The sequence below is a fragment of the Botryllus schlosseri genome, chromosome 11 (assembly GCF_051294905.1).
Source record: "Botryllus schlosseri isolate E-star chromosome 11, Bs_hap1, whole genome shotgun sequence".
Lineage (NCBI taxonomy): Eukaryota > Metazoa > Chordata > Ascidiacea > Stolidobranchia > Styelidae > Botryllus > Botryllus schlosseri.
This window is the reverse complement of record NC_137246.1, coordinates 20,085,418-20,105,165: the sequence shown is the minus strand read 5'-3', so window position 1 is coordinate 20,105,165 and position 19,748 is coordinate 20,085,418. Positions and strand designations below refer to the sequence as shown.

Below are 19,748 nucleotides of genomic sequence, written 5' to 3'. Positions count from 1 at the left end.
GACACTATAGAATGTAAACATTCTATACTGACACTCGCACCTGCGGATTGCCGATCGATTGCCGCAAGTATTGTTTTCTACTTCATGTGCGGATTCAGCCATCCAAGACACCACGCCCCCAGACATCCCCTCCAATTTCGCGCAGTTTTTTGATTTGCAATTGCGACAAGGCCATTTCACTTTAAATCTTCGGTCAGTGCCCTTGTCTTGACACTGAGCTTGTACAATGTACACAACTTACGTCGTACGTACACGTTACATTGTACAAATACAAAGTACAAATAGCGAAGCAGCTGCCGTCAAAAGCGGAACTAAAACAAAACAATGACTTCCTAATGCGCTTCTGAAGGTTCTCGGTTCCGGTCGTCAGAAGATTGGTTGCACTGACGATTATCAAATGAATGAGTAAATATAGCGCGGTCAACTGGTTAGAAGCAAAGTAAAGAAAAATGGATGCCAATCAAAGTGAGCGAGAAACATTTGTTCATTACTTGAGTTATAAATGCCTGCTAGGACAGGATATATAGTGAATGTAATTGAATGTTGATGCATGATGAGTGATGACTGAGGAACACTGAATTTCACTGAAGGTACCTTTATTTTCATTTAGCTTTGTGTATCATAGCATAAATCACTATCACAAATTTCAGCAAATGGTACAGCTGCATTTTCTAAATTCGATTATCAAATTCTCTCATCCTTTATATTTCGACTTCATGCCTGCAATGTGAATCGATACAGCGTGTCTACATTTTCCAATTTTCAGGGACTTGCCGCTCTAAAGACACCAAGAATTGCGAACTTGATATAGATGACCCAAAAAGTCATACCGGTATCCATGTGGAAAACAGAAGTGTAACGGACAACAGAATTTCAAGAGTTTCCGAAACGACAGTGGAAGGAGGAACTGCCACAGTAATAGCTGAGAATTCACCAATATTTATCACCGGACCAACCCTAGATCAAATGGAAATTGTTCCTGCAAAAGGTGAGTGACAATATTCTCTCGTTAATTTACAGTTTAGTGTATGACACACAGTGGTGGTCACTGGTCGGTAATCTGACTACTTGGTAGTGTTTTTGAAAAAATGAAATTCTTAACAATAAACTAAACGGAACTTCTATTTTTGAGAGTACTCAAAAGTAGATTTGCCTTCTTACTTTTTGGAATTCGCAATTTAGAAATTAATGTCTGAATAGATTTGCATCACTTTTGAGTGAAATTGTCATTAGGTGGTGTAACCTCTACATCAGGGTCACCAACCTTTTTGCAACCGAGGGCTACTTTTGCGTAATGATTGAAGCGGCGGGCTACTATTTACTCCCGCCGTTTACCCATACCACACTGAATTTCCGCTTTGATATTCATAGGACTGGGCAGGACTGGACATCTTGTTATCTGTTTCTATAGCAGTCAGTGGGAAGCCTGGCATTATATGATATCAACTAGTGCGCTGTACTCTGGTATTTAACTTGACACTGCAATTCTGCGTGAGTGTTCCAGATGTGCATTAATTACGCGTGTTTTGTGTTTGTTTTTGATGAAGTTCATGTATGAAAAGGCTGATTCACAACGATAAGTTAAACCATAGACGCTTGCAACCTTCATAGCTGCTGCGCATACACCACTGCACTTTTCCGTATCAACAATGCACCAAACGTTTGCTGCAGACTGAGGTGGGGGTAATTTTGCAGTGTTACAATTTCAATCTCCAACTGTTCAGCATCCAGAAATGACAAGATTTCATTATACCGGACAGCAGCAACGATTACAGAAAGTTAGAAACATGGTATATTAAACTGCGTTGAGTAAAACAGAAACAAGCTGTGCCAAAAGATGCAATACGCAATGGGTATACAGATATTGAAAATCTGCTAGTACTTCACGGCTATCTGACTCCGAATAGTAATATTGTTTATTACTTTGGCATTGTCCTGGTCGTTGAGCTATCGTAACGGAACCCCCACCATTTCAAGAAGACCGTGCACGGCATTCCGTCATGTCGCCTGTATTGGCAATGCGCCGTATCTTGAATTTCTGGTGATTCTATCACATACATCTATATATATTACTAACTAATTGAAGATATTTTCAAGTGTTTGTATATGTAAGTTACATGTTAGTGTGTTTTAAACAAGAATAGCTGAATCAATCAATCTATATATTTAAAAGCTCATTGGTAATAATCTGACGATTATCGGTGAATGATGCTATTCCACCTATTTTTAGAATGGGCTCGCGGGCTACTCATCTAATCCTCGCGGGCTACCTGGTGCCCCCGGGCACCGGGTTGGTGACCCCTGCTCTACATCATGGTAATAGCATATGATTTCAAGAATTACACCTAATACAAGCGTCATTGATCATCCTGAGTTATCAACGACAACGCCCCCCGGCATATTTGAAGTGTGTCGACAGCGATTTACTAACCGAAGTCTACAATGGTGTGCTCCTATCTACTTCAAACTACCTACTACCATTTGTTATGTACTCCAAGTAGTTTTGGAATGCCTTGAAAATCGCCATTTGTTATGTGCTTCAAGTAGTTTTAGAATGCCTCGAAAATCGCTGCTCAAGAATCCGCAGGCTTTATCAATGTTTTGTTTTCTTATCTAGATCCTTCGCAACATTCGCAAGGATTGTGCCAAGAAGGTGCTTCTCGCAACCTGAACCATTATGAAGACAGAAGTGCCACAGACAACAGACAAGTCACTGTCGGGAATGTCGTCATTCAAGGAGGACATGCTGAAATCTCTTTTATGAATGCACCTGTCATGGTGGATGGAAAAATGCAAGAGCATGGGATACCTCTCCAGGTCCCAAACGGTACGGTGTACCTTCTTGCATTTTATATGATACTTGCACAATATGTGCGATTTGTGTTCATTGGACAGGTCTTCACTTACATATCGGTGCCTGTTGTGGGGAAGATATGTAGGCCTATATTACAAACAATAATAGCAAATTTCAATTTTGTTTGCAATACCGATTTGACTAGATTAGTCACAAATCATAAGTGTCAATGTCAAACCAGAAATTGCATTTCTGCATTGCATGTTTCCAGAGGTGGTCAGTGACAAAGTACTTCTACTTTTTCGAAGTACTCAAGTAGTTTTCCTCTACTTCTGGTAGTTACTCAAGTAGATCTGATTTTTGCTACTTCTACCTCGTAATACTTTGTCATCTACTTACTTACTTTTCGCTATTTTCAGTTTGTCAAGTAGAAGTAGTTCAATCTTCCAATCAGGAAAATAGATTGGGGAATTTCGGGGCTGTTTTCACAGAATATCAACATTTAATTTTCATTAAAGTTGAGTAAAGCCCAGAATTTTCGTCGCGCTTCGCGCGCAGTGGATACGGGGTAACCATTATAATTTACGATAGTAGTAGTACCGGTGAATACAATTTAGGTAGCGGGTTGGCGTGGTTCCGTTCACCACCCGTTCATCACAGTATATATGGCTCATCATAACGTTTGAAACTGATGTTTCGCAATCTAGCATTTACTTATCATATCGTAATATAGCATGTCCATGGCGTGTCCTAATCTGGAAGAGTGAAACTTTCTGGACTAAAGACTTGAAATACATGTTCCGCTTTTAGAAGTAGTATTTATATTTCACTTTCAATTCCCTGTATCATATACTTTGAGTTCTAATTCAGATCAGTTCTTTTGTCTGGATAACATACATGATGAAGTATAAAAGCAAGTGTAGCAAGTGCCTTCAATTTTCGGAAATAAAGATACACAATATGACATTTTGTACGGTCACCATATTTTTTAATAACGTTCGGAAAAAACAGAGGATTAGTATCGCATATAGATACCAATACTAACATTTTCATCCCATGATGCGGACGAATGCTAATGCTAAATTGGATACCTCCTGGTATGCATCAATATTAAGCGAGCTCGGCACTTTTCGCATAGCTCAATTTGCACCTTTTGACAATCCATGTGAACGAATTAGGATCGTTTTCACAACGAATTACTTTCTTGAGTAGATTTGAAGTCAGTCAATTCTACTTCTACTAGTAGAAGTAGAAGTAGTTTTAGGTTGCTTATGAAAGAAGTACTTCTACTCGTACTTGAGTAGATTTTTTCATTTCTACTTCTACTTGAGTAGCTTTCTTGACTTCTTTGACCACCTCTGTGTTTCATGATCTCACACTTTGTCCTATATATATATATATCAATTGTACAGCATATGAATTAGGTTGAAACATTGTAACTTTCTGCAAAAATATTGAATAGAACCAAAGTAACTCTATTAAACTATTGTACAGGTGACATCAAACTGACAAAGATATTGGAAACGCTCAACAGAGACACATGGGAGGAAAGCGACGTTAAAATCACCGGCAATTTCGAGGCAGAGAAGTTGGAAGAGCCTCCTTTCGTGGTCCATCCTCAAATGGAAGAGTCGCCGCAATTCTACAAGGGCGGATACTCAGAGGGACATGCTGAAATGTCTTTTATGAATTCACCTGTCAAGGTCCCAAACGGTACGTTGTATGTTCTTGCATTTATATGATACTTGCATAAAATGTGTGGTTTGTGTGCATTGTACAGTTCTACACTTACATATCGGTGTCTGTCGCGGGGAAGATATGTAGGCCTATGTTCCAAACAATAATAGCAAATTTCAATTTTTTTTTCAATACAGATTTGACTCGATTAGCCATGAATCATAAGTATCAATGTCAAACCGGATGTTGCATCACTGCATTGCTTGTTTCATGATCTCACACTTTGTCCTGTATATATATCAATTAAACAACATATGACTTAGGTCGGAACATAGTAACCTTCTGCAAAAAAATTGATTAGGACCCAGACCTGAGGTGATTACTTCATGAATGTAATCGATTGCGATTACGATTACTTCTGAATCACGCGATCACGTGATTACAGCAAAATCGGGAAGTAGTCGATTATGATTATGATTACATTGGGAAAGTAGTCACGATTACTCACGATTACACTTATTTTGCTTCTTGCAACTAATCTTAGAAGATAGCCTATATTGGAAGACAATATAAGGATTGCGGTGAAAAGGCCTAATGAGATCTACTTTTTTTAAATATATGAAACATCATTTGCTTGTTACCTCATAATGTACTCAACTACCCATTACTCAACTTTATATGGAACGATTTATCGCACCCAACGATTTGCATTCTTGCCAGGTCCGGAACTGCCGCATCCCCAAACTCCCCGATAGGGTGGGGAGCAAGTTCGAAGGGGAAATATATTTAGAGATTTAGTTACCTTGAAAATTGGTTTCAAACTTCGCGGTTTATTGTCTCTAGATAGCTTGATTTTGAAATGCATACCTATCAACCCCCCCCCCCCCAAGAAACAGTCAACGTAGAATACTACAAAATAGAGACCTTGGCCGAAACTTTGGGTATGTGTCCATTGTCTATAGCCGCGCTGGGTGGGTGTGACGAATAGTCCTGTCCATCCAATATGAGCGCCACAATACAAATTCCACCCGGGGCACCCAGAGAAGGAATGAAGACGTGACAATTTGAGTGTGCGTCTCACGAAAGTTTTTCTTACAACATACAATTAAGTAATTATAACAACATATCAGATCTTATAATTATGAATCACGTGCCCCCAGCTCTACCGGTAAATCTGACACTCGGAGACTGAGGATTAAAAATGAATAGTAGCATAATGCAATTACCAATATTATTTACGAAATTCAGTCATCCCCTTGAAAATTGACCACCTTATGGGTGTCCATTGTCCAAGACCAACGTTTGAAGTAGCGGACGAATTGCTGTTGTGTTCCTGATTCTAGCTACAACCCCAGCTAACATCGTGTATAACGTATAAGCGGATTGCTATGGCGGCAGGTCCAAATGTTGAGTAAAGAATTGCGAAATTGCGATTGGCGCCCGTTTCAAGTGGAGTCACATCAGAACAGGATAAAGTGATAATAAAATTCTGCCTTCCACTTAATACAGACACTGCAAACCGCCGTGACAAGAAACGGCAAAGAACGGTTCTGTTACGATATATATCAGCAGCTGTTGATTTTTAATGCTTCGTTGTGGAAATCGTAATGCTTCATCTCATGAGTACTAAATTTCAATCTTTGTCCTAGGCCTACAGCTCGCCAAGCAGCAACGGTCAAGCAGCGTTTAACTAAGCGCAACCAAACATCAATACAAAAGTTACTGTTTGAAATTAGGCAGAGTGGTGATTATTATCCTGTTGCGAGGTAGTGGCGTCTGGAGTGTATTGATAACCTGATATAAGACATACCGTAGCAGTTGTTCTTACAATCACACTACAATGTACGATTGTACTTACATCGACTATCTATTTACTATGTGTGGATACTTCATACAAAATGACGAGCAAAGCTAATACTTGTAACGTAATAATGAGGAGCGGCGTTTGAAAATCAGACTATGTGCTATCACTAACCTGGCATAATATGTTGTCCTTGCTCACGAATGTTCAGTTTATGTCATTGTCCTAAAAAGTAATCGTTCTTTCACATAAAAATCGATTAGATACGTGAAGTAGTCGATTACGATTACGATTACTTCGGATTTTTTTCGAATGTAATCGATTGCGATTACGATTACTTGAAAATGCTGCAATCGTCGTAATCGATTACGATTACTAATCGCGATTACCCCATGTCTGTTAGGACCAAAGTAACTCTATTAAACTATCGTACAGGTGACATCTGTCTAACAAAAATATTGGAAAAGGTCAACAGAGTTACATGGCTTGAAAACGAAGTTAAAATCACCAGCAGTAGGCCTATCAAGGCAGTGAAGTTGAAAGAGCCTCCTTTCGTGGTCCATCCTCAAATGGAAGAGTCGCCGCAATTCTACAAGGGCGGATACTCAGAAATCGATGACATTCCGGAAGAGATGCAGGGCACCTCACGTCAATTCATGGCGGGGCCTAGAACGAAGCAGGCCACATACAAAAAGCCGCATATGTTCGGTGATTGGATACCGGTCAAAGCAAAGCCTGTGTCTTACGACTTGTTGAAGAAATTTGTATTGGACAAAAAAGGTGTGGAACCAGGAAAACGATTGGGTATTTTAGGGTTAGTCGCGCCTGCAGGGGCTGGAAAAACTACGTGCCTGCGTCGCTTGGCCCGTGACACAATGCGGGAATGCGGCATCACGCCAACACGTAGTTATTTAGCGTCGCCCGAAAGTCGTTTCAAGGTGGTGTTTTTCATCGACCTTAAAGATATTCCATCGGAAAATGTAACCAGCCTTCAAGAAATACTTTTATACGGTTATTTTCGCGGGGACCAATCAAAATTCGCGTACGACTGGTTGTGGGACAATCAGTCCGAATGCTGTTTCTTTATTGACGGTCTCGATCAAGCTGCTTGGTCTGTGGAGCAAACGGAACAAACCAAAGTGAAACAGCACACGGAGTCGAGCACGGCGTTAATCATGTATAATTTGTTGAGCCGGAAACTACTGCCGCAAGCGCGTATCGTGATCGCTTCCAGAGAATTTAAAGTCGCAACTCTGCCGACACAGGCCAGGCCCGAGAAGATAATCACGCTGAAAGGGTTTAGCGACGAAGACGCCGAAAAGCTGTTTAAATCTCTACTGCCCGATGCGAAAATCGAACACCCCTGGGAGAAATTAAAGTCGCAGTCTTCTTCGCTGGCTCGTTTCATGTACACCCCGTTATTTTTGATGTTCACGGCCGTCGTTTCTTGCTCCACGGCCGTCTCCCTACCTAAGAATGTGTCAGGTCTGATAGCGCAGATGCTCGAGCTTTTTGAAGATAGTGAGAATATACAAGAGGCGAAACGCATTTGGACGGTCTTGCGGGGACTGAAGAATCTCGCTCACGACGGAATGGATAGGAATGTCGTGCTGTTTACTGCCTCAGATTTGGCCAAGCAGGATTTGTCATTGCCGGACGTTCGCGATATTCTCCTTACCGTGCAGAAGAACAGGGTCTTGAGTCAGAGAGTCGGTGAAGCTCACTTGATTTTGTACTTTTGCCACCAGAGCTTTCAAGAGTTTCTGTCCGCGATGTACATCGCCGAGATGGAGATTTCGATTTTCAAGGATTTTGTTGACAAGCGGCTGCATGAGGATCGTTGGTCTGTCGTGCGTCAGTTTGTGTTTGGGATCGTGTACACGCTGCACGGAACGCATTTTCAAGGTACAGTTCGAGCGAATATTCGCAATATTGGTAGACGATGATTTTAGCGGAAAACAACGCGATATTGAAATTGAGGCATAAGGTTTCAAATTTTACGTGTACATGTTTTGGAGTGTTCGCAAAACCATTGGAATGTCGCTTAAATTAGAAAGACTGGGCGAGTGATTCGATTCTGAATCAGGTGGTAAGCTGATATAACGGAAACAGGCGAATAATTTCAATACTCGAAAACATCGTCTCACTTATAAACTCATAAGTCATCAAATCATAACTCGATACGGATTAGAGTACTGTAATCATTATGCACTGCCCTGCCTACTAGTGATGAGGTAGATTGGAATTTTTCGACCATGAAAGAAATCTGTGTACTAAAGATTTGCGAACTATATTCATAATTCTAATTGGTGGTTCTATTATTTTCATCTGCTCAAGACACAAAATTTACAATGTGATGCAATGTGGAGATAGGAGGATGCCGAAACAATCTAGTACAGTCTAGCATCAACCTCGCCCTAATTGCATTACTAGTATTAACACCCGACCTAACAATGTTTGATCTCGATCTTTGGGCTTCGTTTCTTTTGACGTTTTCATCACTCTTCCATTCTTGTCCTGGCATTCGTCCTTTGTTGTTCTTTTTCTGTGTTTTACCTGTAAATACGACGTACGAACACCAACAAGTCACTACCTTCGAGTCACAAGTCATCTCGAGTCATTGCTTATTTTGACTCAAGTCAAGTCACTCAATTTTCGGAGGTGACTCGAGTCAAGTCAATCACAATTCAAGTCAAGTTGCGTTTTCGAAGTATGAGGTATGATTACGACATTGCATTTGTTTGGAAGTCGCCATTTATGTTGAATCGAAGAACATAGATATGCGTGCAAAAAGGCGTTGTATCGCTCACTCAAACGTAGAAATGCTAAACTACTAAAAGTAATTGTATAGCCTCAGTCCATAACTATTAATAGCCAAAATACAGGATAGAGTATGAAACCTCAAACAAATGAAATGAATTGCTATGATGCAATACACTGCCCACCTACACATCCGTGAGATACAATTTTAAACCTGCGCCAGTAGTTGACAAGTAACATAAACTTATAACTGCATTCAAATTCGATTTAAATTATGGAAGATGTTTGGTTAAGGTGAGCTCCAACCACAATAGAACAGAGATACTTTGCTATTAGATACTTTGCTACTAGTTTAGTTCAACGTAAGCTTAGAGCTTCAATCGCTTTGTTTATGGTCGATTTATTTGTGATAGAACAATAGAGGATCAGTAAAACTTACAATCATTGAATGATTGGTCGCAATCACATAGATCACACTAGCGCAGTGGTTCCCAACCTTTTTCATCTCATGCCTCCCTTGGCCGAAATTTGAGCCAAAATTCCCCCCTTAGGAGAAATCTGCCCGATGATTAAAAAAGGTCATTTTTTACCGCGCAATCACCTGTTGACCGAAGAATAAGACCGGAGGTACGGAGTGTCTGTTTCTAGCAGGGCTGTAACAATAGTTCGTAGACCTCCAAAAACAATGGTCTTGGTCCCAATCAAACAAATTCTGGAAGGCTTGACTCAACAGATCCCCATACTTCCATTTGTGTCTTCGGCTTATCATGCACCAATCGCTAATATAACTGCTGTGAAAAATCAGTATGCATAAATTTGCTGGTCTCGCGATTTTTTTCTCAAGTGTGCGTATGCGTTTAGCCAATAATATTGGTATTTTCATATATAGCATGATTGACCACACTCGAGTCGGACTCGAGTCAGCATTTTCTGATGACTCGACTTGACTCGAGTCAGCATTTTCTGATGACTCGACTTGACTCGAGTCATTTTCTCAAAATAGGGAAACGACTCGACTCGACTAGAGACAATCTGTGTATTGACTCGACTTGGAGTCATTGTACATGACTCGAACCAAGCCATATGACTCGTGACTATAAGACGGCCAAGACCGACATTTCATTGTAATTTCGAAGAACAGTAAAGTGGTCTCTATTGGAATTTCGTCTATTGGTCCTGGTACTTGAGAATGCGACAATAAACTGCTCAAAGTGAGGAAAATTAGTATATTATAAATCAAAATCATTCAATATCACCAAACAGAGTTATATAAAAAGTGAGTTTAACAAGACTTTAACTGGAAACTGAGCAGTCAACACAAGGAATTGGACTCGGACTCGAGTCATAATACCATAACTCGGACTCGACTCTATGCTCGGTGACTTGGACCGTCGGACTTGACTCAATGGTGAATTGAAAATGACTCGACTTGACTCGAGTCAAAACCATGAAAGTGAAATTGACTTGTGACTCGGAGCCTTGTAACTTGGTTACAGCCCTGATATATACTCTGATATATCACATACACGTGATCAGATTTCCTGCTTGACCTCAGTGAAATTTAGGACACTCATTCGGTTTCGGCAACATTGCATCAAGTTTAGCATGCATTTTTTCGATTGAGTAGCTGTTCACTAAAAATAAAGCAAGGCTAGCGATCTCTTTGACTTGAATCGATGACGTTGGAATATTTTGTCACTTTATGAAAATGTTGACATGAAAATAGAAGATAAATACCTTCGTTAGAGGCCTTGTTGTGATAGATTCGGCACGACATTTGCTCGCTTAGAATATATTTGATTGAGAGGCCGTCGCTGGCCTACAAAATTGTCTTGCGAACTGCAGCACATCTGAACTAGTTCCAAAAAAAAACAAGGGCGAACTTGTATGGGAGAAAGAAATTTCAAATAGCATTTGAACATACTTTCAGCAAAAAAAACAGCTATAAAGAGCATACGTTCTGATATAACTGGTTGCGAACATGACAGTTCGGACGTGAACATTTTGGGAAATCCGTTAAAATTCTAATATGGAATTCCTCCCTAAAAATTGCAAAATTCCCCCCAAGGGGGGAATTCCTCCCCGGTTGGGAACCACTGCACTAGCGTATCGCGAATAACCAGAACATATGCAAGACACAGCGATTTTAATCGACACCGATCACACGATGACTTGAAATTGAGTCACCACCACGAATCGATCCACATTTCGGAAACGCCTAGTCAAGTCATTTTTGCAAAGTGACTCGAGTCATCCCGGCACTGGATGTCGATGGATTAACCCATTTCGTCAACCCCTCATATTTTCAATATATTTACGAATTTCAGTATCGGACCGTGAGCGTAAGCAAACTATCCTTTCCGAGAGCATCCCGCGTCGACTGGATTCGTGCAAAGATTTCCAGCGACTTGAGCTGTACGCCGCCATGTACGAAGCTGACGACGCCGCCCTGATTCACCACCATCTGCGTGACATCAAGCTAAAAGGACTGAGCCTTGGACACAGCGGCAGTCAATTGATCGGCGGCATGATCGGCAGAAGCCTGCGATTGAATGGAGTGTCGCTGATAGGTTGTAATCTTAACGATCAGATGTTGAAAGGGATGGTCGAAAATGTGAAGTACAAGAAAGTTGACGTGAGTTTTTCGTAATGTACTGAATGTCGAAGAATCATCTACTCAATATATTAGGGAACTGGATTGGTATGTAGGAATTTCATCCCTGTCATTAATTCCAAGTCTAGTATCTAGTATGTGCTATGTCTGGAGATGGTCACTGGTCAGTAATAAAGTATCAACGTCTACTTTTTCAAGTATTCAAGTATGTTTTGTCTACTTGCACTAATTACCTGCAAGTGATCATGTTTTAGAATACTTCATATTTGGCAAAACTGCATTCTTTTGACACTTTGGATTTTATAATGTAAAGTGGCTTCAGAGACTGTAAAAGCTGAAGTGGAAGTAGCCTGAAAATGTATCCGATTGAGTAAGAATTGGTTGCAGGCATCTTGAGTACTTTCAAAAAGTAGAAGTGCTTCACTGTTGACAACCTCTGGTTATATCCTCATGCTTTGCAATAATGCGTGTCACTATCAATTTATATCTGTATGGTTGATCTTCGAATTAACCGAGATTTCCTCATTAATATTTATTAACAAATGACCCAGCAGCATGGCTATAAAATTGCTGGGGTAGGCAATAAATTGGTCACATCATATTTTTATCGAGATAGCACAATGACGTCTATTAGGGTGAAGTAATCACACATTATCCAATCAAAGCCAACTACTCACGTGTTTAGATTGAATCGCTGAACGTGACTTGGAGTTTGTCAGAATTAATGTTCTCGACGGTAAACATGCTTTTGAAGCATTTGGTTATTCGCACTCTTGAAATAAATGGGAGTGACGCGTCTGGAGAAGGAGGAATTGATTGGACGGTAAGATATTTGTGGATATTGTAGCTTACATATTAATCGGGGTTGTAACCAAGTCACAAGTCAATCTCACTTTTATAGTTTTGACTCGAGTCAATTCGAGTCATTTTCAATTCACCACCGAGTCAAGTCCGTGTCCAAGTCAGCGAGCAGAGGGTCGAGTTCGAGTCATGGTATTATCACTCGAGTCCAAGTCACTGTGTTGACTGCTCAGTTTCCAATTAAAGTCTTGTTGAAACCAATTTTTGTAACTCTACTTGGTGTTATCGAATGGTTCACATTGATAGTGCAGTAATTTTCCTCACTTTTAGCAGTTTCTGGTCGCATTTTCAAGCACCAGTACCAATAGACGAAATCCCAATAGTGTGGTTACTTTACTATTCTTCGAAATTACAATGAAATGTCGGTCTTGACCGACTGAGTCTCGAGTCATATGACTTGGTTTGAGTCATGCGCAATAACTCGAGTCGAGTCATTTCCGTATTTTGATAAAATGACTCGAGTCAAGTCGAGTCACCAGAAAACGGGGACTCGAGTCATTACAACCCTGTTAATAATACTACAATACTATGTGGTTTCTGCCCATGTATTTAAATTCCTTGTCGTATCTTTACAGAACTTGTGGTAACATAACTTACTTGGTTCTTGAACATTTCTCTTTGGTGCCTGCCTCAAGTTAGGTGGGTGGTCGTGGAAAAGTAAGCGCATCAATATACCCCCCCCCCCTGCCAAGAACACTGTTGCAGATTATACATACGGTTATGAGTTACATCTACAACATTATGCGTGTCCTGAATTTGATTCTGAGGCAATATCAATGTTTTTCCACATTCAGTGTGAAAATTTCTTTCTGACTTGACAATTAACTGAATGAAAAACCGCAATGGAAATTTAGAATGTACACCTGCCCGGTGGTCGTGGAAAAGTAAGCGCATCAATATACCCCCCCCCCTGCCAAGAACACTGTTGCAGATTATACATATGGTTATGAGTTACATCTACAACATATGCGTGTCCTGAATATGATTCTGAGGCAATATCAATGTTTTTCCACATTCAGTATGAAAAGTTCTTTCTGACTTGACAATTAACTGAATGAAAAACTGCAATGGAAATTTTGAATATACACCTGCCCGGTGTCCATACTTCAATCGATTTGGTTTCAAGATTGATTGTTGGATTGAATCATTGAAGATACGCAATGCATTTGTGTTTTGCCTGCAAATTCGTATTCCGCACGATTGTCTCACAGAATGTTCAAAGAGTCTTTGCATCTGGGATGGCTTTCATTAATGCTGGGCCGACCGTTAAGGTAACAAATCTGAAAGGCAATATTACCGGAGTATATGTAAAGGAAGTAAGTTCAATGAGATTTGAATATGACTTGATTTTGCAACATATCTTATACAAAAGTCGTCTAGTAACTTGTTCTTTAATAATAGTAGTTGTAACTACATTGCTAGGATGGCAGCTTTGTCATAATTTTTAGGAATTAATTTAATGATCTCTAACAAAGTAACTTACTTTAAGTACTACTTGAAACAAGTTTTTAGCATGGACGAGTCCAAATGGAGAGCTTTTGAAGTTTTATTTTTGTATTTTCTTCTAGGACAAGATCCTACAATTCACAATGAACACCGACCGGCCAGTCACCAATGTCGGGATTGATTCAATAGTGATGGCCGCAAAATTCTTTGATGCCAAATCAGTCAATCTTATCATTGAAGGCGAGAGAGACAAGCAATACTTGAAATACACAAATTTGCAGAAGATCGGGAGATGGAACATTAAAGCCAAGGTAGGATCACATGGTTTTTCCAATTTAAAATGTCATTAGTCTATTTTTGTCGGCTTACGATGTGATTTCAAGTCATGCATTGTAAATTTGGTCGTTTGCTATATATATTTATTTATATCTATGTACAAGCAGTGTTTGGATCAAGTCACTACCTTCGAGTCACGAGTCATATCGAGTCATTGCACTTTTTGACTCAAGTCAAACATGCAAATCATACAAAAGGGTTGGTTAAGGTGAGCACTGGGCAATGTAAGCATCTAGCTGTCTAAGAAACAGGGATACGTTTTACTATTAGAGTATTCTACTACTATTACTAGCTATATGTTTTCAAACGCAAAATCAAGACCGTTTTATTCGCACGAGCGTTCGAACTAGAGTAGTGTTCATTCCGCCCTACAACTATGCACTTCGTCTTTTATACATATCCTTTACTTTTATATTTTATTGCCTTTTATGTACAGCGCCCTAGTGTAGTAATGATATATTGTTATATTCGGCGCTCTATAAATTATTATATTATTATTATTATTATTATTATTACTACGACAACGTAAGCTGTGATTTCGTTTTTGGTCAATTCATTTGTGATGTAACAATGGAGGATCAGTGAAACGTACATTCAGTGAATGACTGACTGGTTGCTCTCACAAGTGACACCGCTGCATTGCGAACAATCCAAATATACACAAGATACAGTGATTTAATCGACACCGATTACTTGAAGAATTGAAATTGACTCTTGAATTTTGCTCCAAGTCACGAGTCAATCCACATTTCTGGAGCAACGAGTCAAGTCCAATCTGTTTTTGCAAAGTGACTCGAGTCAAGTCAAGTCATACGAAAAAGTTGACTTGAGTCATCCCAACACTGCATGCAAGGTGTTTCAATGGCAAAGTGATAACTGCTTTCAGCAGCTATAGCAAAAATTAAAGAATCGTTTTCATTTCAAAATTCAGGGCACAAAGGTTAACTGTCAATCAATGTTAATAATTTATTTATTTGTAGGTGAAAAAGGTGGTTTTGGACTGCGATGTCGACCATGAGCTTGAATCGTCTTTGATGGTTTCCTATGTCGCTCAAGCATGCGTGAGTACTTTTTTGTGTTGCACCTTCTCACGAGGACGAATTCTTTATAGTAACGGCAAGACATGGAATTTTAATCTGTTAATTTCAAGGTACATGACTTTTTCAAAATTGGTGTAATTCTCATACTGTTACCTGGGATCGTCATCTTGGATTACACTTCGTACTGCATCTATCGATCTTTCTCCACATTTGTGACAATTTTTTTCCCACTTAATTAACAATAGAATACAGACTTTGGCTGATTCCAGAGTGTGACTATGACATTGTGATTTTAGATGCCTACTCATTTGGCAACTTATTTGCCACATGAGGTCAGTACATAACATGATTGACTGTCAACTATTTTATATATACTATTTATCTCAATACCATACAGCAACCACTATTAACTACTCCCAAAAATTATGAGAACTTTACGACAAAAATCCCAATATAAACCTTCTACAAGTGAAAGATTGTATAGACGAATAGACCTGAACGGCAGGGTCCTATTATTTCATAATGAAGTCACCTGGTAGTGACTACAATTTTTTCAGTGCCTTCATAGGTGCTTGGTTACTTGGCTATATTGTCCTTCTGCTACATTAACCATCAATATGATTTGTACATCACATCAAATTATCACTCTACAGCAGTGGTTCTCAACCTTTTTGTCCCTTTGGATCGTCACGTACCCCCCGCGGACCCTCTAATTTTTAGTTCAAATTAGGCTCTATTACTGTGCAACCGCATCTGTCTTGTGCAAATATTAACTGTAGGCTAGTGATAAACACTAAACAGTAACGAAATGACCTTTCTTGAAATTAATATCATACTATATTTATGTAGAAATTGGGAAGACGTATATTATTGCAAAGCCAGTTATATGGCTGCATTTCTTAGAATACGCTGCCGCACCGTCGATTTGACGTGAGAGAGTCCCAAAAATCCATCAATTTCCACAAAGATACGCAGTGACAAATATATAAGTTCAAGTTTAAGTTTATTCATAAAATTTCATCACTTCAAAACATCACAAGACTGCAATACAATGAATGATAGGAAGACGTCGAAACGACTAGGAGTAGTCTTAAGATCAGACACCCACCTGGACCTAGGCGATACAAAGAGGAGGCATGCACACTGAATGAAAGTAAAAGAAGCCAATATAAAGTGGCATGTGACGGAAGGCGAGATCGATATGTCAGGTCGTGGTCCTATAACGCTTTCGACAACACCTTTGGATGTGATCGCAATTTACATGGCACCAATATAACATTCAGACTACTCGTTTCTATGTAGCATCTCATCTTGAAGTTATTCTGGAATAGCGGGTATGTATATCACAGGAGAAAATGGATGCTTTGCAAGCGAATTTATTCGTAAACCTCAACAAAACCTCTCTAATCAGAAATATTATTGGCAATTGACGATTAAAATGAGTTTGCACCGTAGAAAATTTCATTTCAGACCGCCATTCTGTTTACGTGAGTCCTTAAGTTCTAGTAGTTATGAGGTGAAACTGCTTTGTGATTTCTCTATTTTCAAAAAATAAAAATTCAATTATCACACATTTTGCGAATTTGGAGGTTTCGCGGACCCCTGGTTGAGAACCACTGCTCTACAGGCTGTTATCAGTGTTCTATATTGATACTGACAAGAATTTTATATCTATCCTGTATAGGCTATGTATTGAAAATTTGTAGTCTATTCCTTTTTCATATTATTCTGTGACCTTTTTCCTTTTTATTTATTCGTTATTAATATTCAATGAATGCGGTGATATCATGAACCATCACCATCATCTACACACAAAAACTTGGACTACAGCTCTCCTTACCGAGCGAGATAGTGTAATGGTTATGCGTCCGGCTTCTCGAGCGGTAGGTCGTGGGTTCGATCCCCGGCCGGGTCATACCAAAGACTCGAAAATTGGTATCCGCAGCTATCCTGCTAGGCGCTCAGCAATCACGGATAGCATGGAGGAGAAAAAAAAAACGGGGGCGCAGACTAGATGACCTCATGGGGCCGTATCGCAACTCCGTCGTCAAAGCATCTCGATGGTGCAGGCGAAAAAGAATATCATATCTCTCTCTCTCTCTCCCGATAACCATGCCATCCAAAATATGGTCGTACTGCTTTTTATGTTCAGTGTTTTATTATTTTTTGTCACATATGAATTGTATAAATTCACCGATTTTAGAATCATATTGTAGATCAGTGGTTCTCAACCTTTTTGTGTTCGCGGACCCCTTTTGAACCGTCACGGGCCCTGCGGACCCCCTGAAGTTTTAGTTCAAATTTAGCTCTATTATTGTGCAACCGTCATCTATCTTCTGCAAATGATAACTGTAGGCTAGTGATAAACAGCAACAAAATGACTTTTCTTGAAAATAAATCGTACTATTTATGTAGAAATATTTCAAAGCGATTCTGCAACTGCCCCAAAGTTTCACTTCAAATTTAGCTTTTTTATCGTGCGACCGTTTATGTAGAAATTGGAAAGACCTTTAATAATTTAAACTAAAGCGAATTCTGAAGCTGAATACTTTGAAATGCGTGGTCGTGTCTTGTAAATACGTGCCTTCGATTTGGTATAAACGAGTGTTGAAAATCCGTTTTCACAAAGAGAGGTGATGGCGAATGTAATAACGTAACGTAACGCGTAACCCTTTCGAAAATCCATTTGGTTGTGATCGCAACAAACATAGCACCGAAATTGACAAACTAATTTTTTCATTGAACATATACCATCCAGCCTGGTCATATCTATCTAGTAGCTCATCTCGAAGTTATTATGGAAAAATGGTTATGTATATCACAGGAGAAAAAGGATTTTTATAAACATTTCGAAGTCACCATGATTGACTAATCAAACTTTTTATTTTTACACAATCTCCAACAAGACACCTCCACACAACAAAATATTTGTATCAGTAAGCTATTGGCAATTTAGCAACTAAAATGAGTCTGCGCAGTAGGATATTTCATATCAGACGGCCATTCTGTTTATGTGAGTTCTACTAGTAATGAAGCGAAACTGCCTCGTGATTTTCCTAATTCAAAAAATGAAAATGAGGTTATCAACTATGTCGTAACTTTAGAGGCTTCGCGGACCCCCTGAAAATGCTTCGCGGACCCCCGGTTGAGAACCGCTGTTGTAGATGGAACACAGTCATCGCTTGGTATGCAATTTATTATGCGTGCTAGGTGGAACATTTGGCAATCAAAATTCGCAACGACAACCACAACGCTGTTCCCGATCACGAAGCATTGCTGCACGAGCTGTCTGAGATCGGTTGTAAAATGGATTTGAACCTGCGTAACAAGGTAATCCAACCGGGATGGAAGGCAATCGGAAACGTTCACTTCCTGGGAGCAAGAGTTAGAGGTACTGCACAAGTAGTTAATGTAATATTGCTGAAAGCCAATACTGGCTGTCATGCTTCTGTCATGGGATTGATCCAGTAATATTCAACTGTATGTGTTGAACTGTTGATTTCATATATCAGCACAATCCAGATGAAATCCTACTTCACACCTGATTAGCATCATGGTCGTTGAAATTTTTGTTATGATATCTATAAATAACAAATACATAAACCTAGTGTGATTGTTAATCGTTAACGTTTGTTATTCAGTCGGTGAAAAGCCCTCGATTGCAGAAATGGCCAAGTTCAAGTCTTCACAATGAGAGGATAATGGATACCCTGTGTTAATATTTTAATATGATGTAATTATGTAATTTTGCATACTGTGATGTTATATTCTTCAAACATATGTGCCAGTGTCTTGCTGGCACTTGCCTATGTACTGTGTTGCTATGATTTGAACTATGTATTTTGCCTTTCAAAATTTTAAGCTGCAAAAGCTCTTCAATTAAGTAGTACCTTCTACGTTATTCTTTCCAATAATTTGATAGTACATGATTCTACCTTGATGAATACCGATACTTCTACAACTCATAATTCATAGCAGTTCGATTTTTGCATAATAGGTTATTTCACTAGTACCTTCTTCACTTCTAATTGTGTATTATTTGTGAATAAAATATTGATAAAGTGATTGGGCTCAGTTCAGAGAGAGTCAGTCAGTGCAGTTTGTTAATACTTTCATCGTTTCAAAACACCGCAGAATGATAAATCGAAATGATATGAAGGAGTAGAAACGACTTGAATTCGTCTTTCAATCGCGCACTAACCTTGGCCTAAAACATGTCAATAGGAGCATGCACATTGCACACTGAAAATGAACCTAAGAAGCACAAGTCATGAAAAGGAAGTAGCGTCTTGAAGTCGATATGTCAGATGCTGTTCCGGCGACCTATCAACATTTCTGTCCGAGTGGATATTACCGCTGCGTTATAGGTTATAGCAATTCACATTTTGCAATTGTGCAATCTGGCAGGTGGGCAAAAAC

The 19,748-nt window shown here is 39.5% G+C and overlaps 1 protein-coding gene across 2 annotated transcripts; it reads left to right on the top strand.

Annotated features, from left to right (window-relative positions):
* The first annotated feature begins 33 nt into the window (after positions 1-33).
* On the top strand, positions 34-19,394 carry LOC145449766 (uncharacterized). 2 transcript variants are annotated; one of them, XM_080328187.1, is made up of 12 exons: positions 34-465; positions 767-988; positions 2,618-2,827; positions 4,289-4,507; positions 6,708-8,177; positions 11,360-11,667; positions 12,332-12,469; positions 13,719-13,823; positions 14,076-14,264; positions 15,270-15,350; positions 18,540-18,720; positions 18,971-19,394. In XM_080328187.1, exons 1-12 carry the CDS (start codon positions 450-452, stop codon positions 19,021-19,023), a joined length of 3,192 nt encoding a protein of 1,063 aa, XP_080184313.1. In that variant the 5' UTR covers positions 34-449; the 3' UTR covers positions 19,024-19,394. The 2 variants fall into 2 exon arrangements, with proteins under 2 accessions (XP_080184313.1, XP_080184314.1); XM_080328188.1 differs by lacking the exon at positions 18,971-19,394 and having other exon boundaries at positions 18,434-18,558.
* The last annotated feature ends 354 nt before the right edge of the window (positions 19,395-19,748 follow it).